General features: G+C 47.6%; 1 protein-coding gene across 1 annotated transcript in view; it reads left to right on the plus strand.

The window, feature by feature from the left end:
• LOC106811508 (zinc finger protein 845-like) overlaps nt 1–444 on the plus strand; it is a gene marked incomplete at its 3' end in the record, with an annotated part of 9068 nt that extends 8624 nt beyond the window's left edge. Inside the window, exon 2 of the mRNA XM_014815152.1 lies at nt 104–444. Coding sequence (XP_014670638.1) covers nt 104–444 — 341 coding nt within the window. The remainder of the gene's footprint in view (nt 1–103) is intronic.
• Between the last annotated feature and the right edge of the window lie 12 nt (nt 445–456).

Here is a 456-nt window from a genome sequence, read left to right on the forward strand (position 1 = left end):
GTGACACATGTGACTACAGGTGCACTCAACTATCCAATCTTAAGACACACATGCGCTCTCACGCGGGGGAGAAACCCTATGCATGTGACACATGTGACTACAGGTGCACTCAACTATCCAATCTTAAGACACACAAGCGCACTCACACGGGAGAGAAACCATATGCGTGTGATATGTGTGACTACAGGTCCAATCAACTAGTCAATCTTAAGGCACACAAGCGAACTCACACAGGAGAGAAACCCTATGCATGTGATACGTGTGACTACAGGTGTAAGCAACAAGACGGTCTTACGGCACACAAGCGAACTCACACAGGAGAGAAACCCTATGCATGTGATACATGTGACTACAGGTGTACTCAACTAGACGGTCTTACGGCACACAAGCGAACTCACATAGAAGAGAAACCATTTGCGTGTGATACATGTGACTACCGGTGCCGTCACCTATCCA

The sequence above is a fragment of the Priapulus caudatus genome, unplaced genomic scaffold (genome assembly GCF_000485595.1).
Source record: "Priapulus caudatus unplaced genomic scaffold, Priapulus_caudatus-5.0.1 Scaffold547, whole genome shotgun sequence".
NCBI lineage: Eukaryota > Metazoa > Priapulida > Priapulimorpha > Priapulimorphida > Priapulidae > Priapulus > Priapulus caudatus.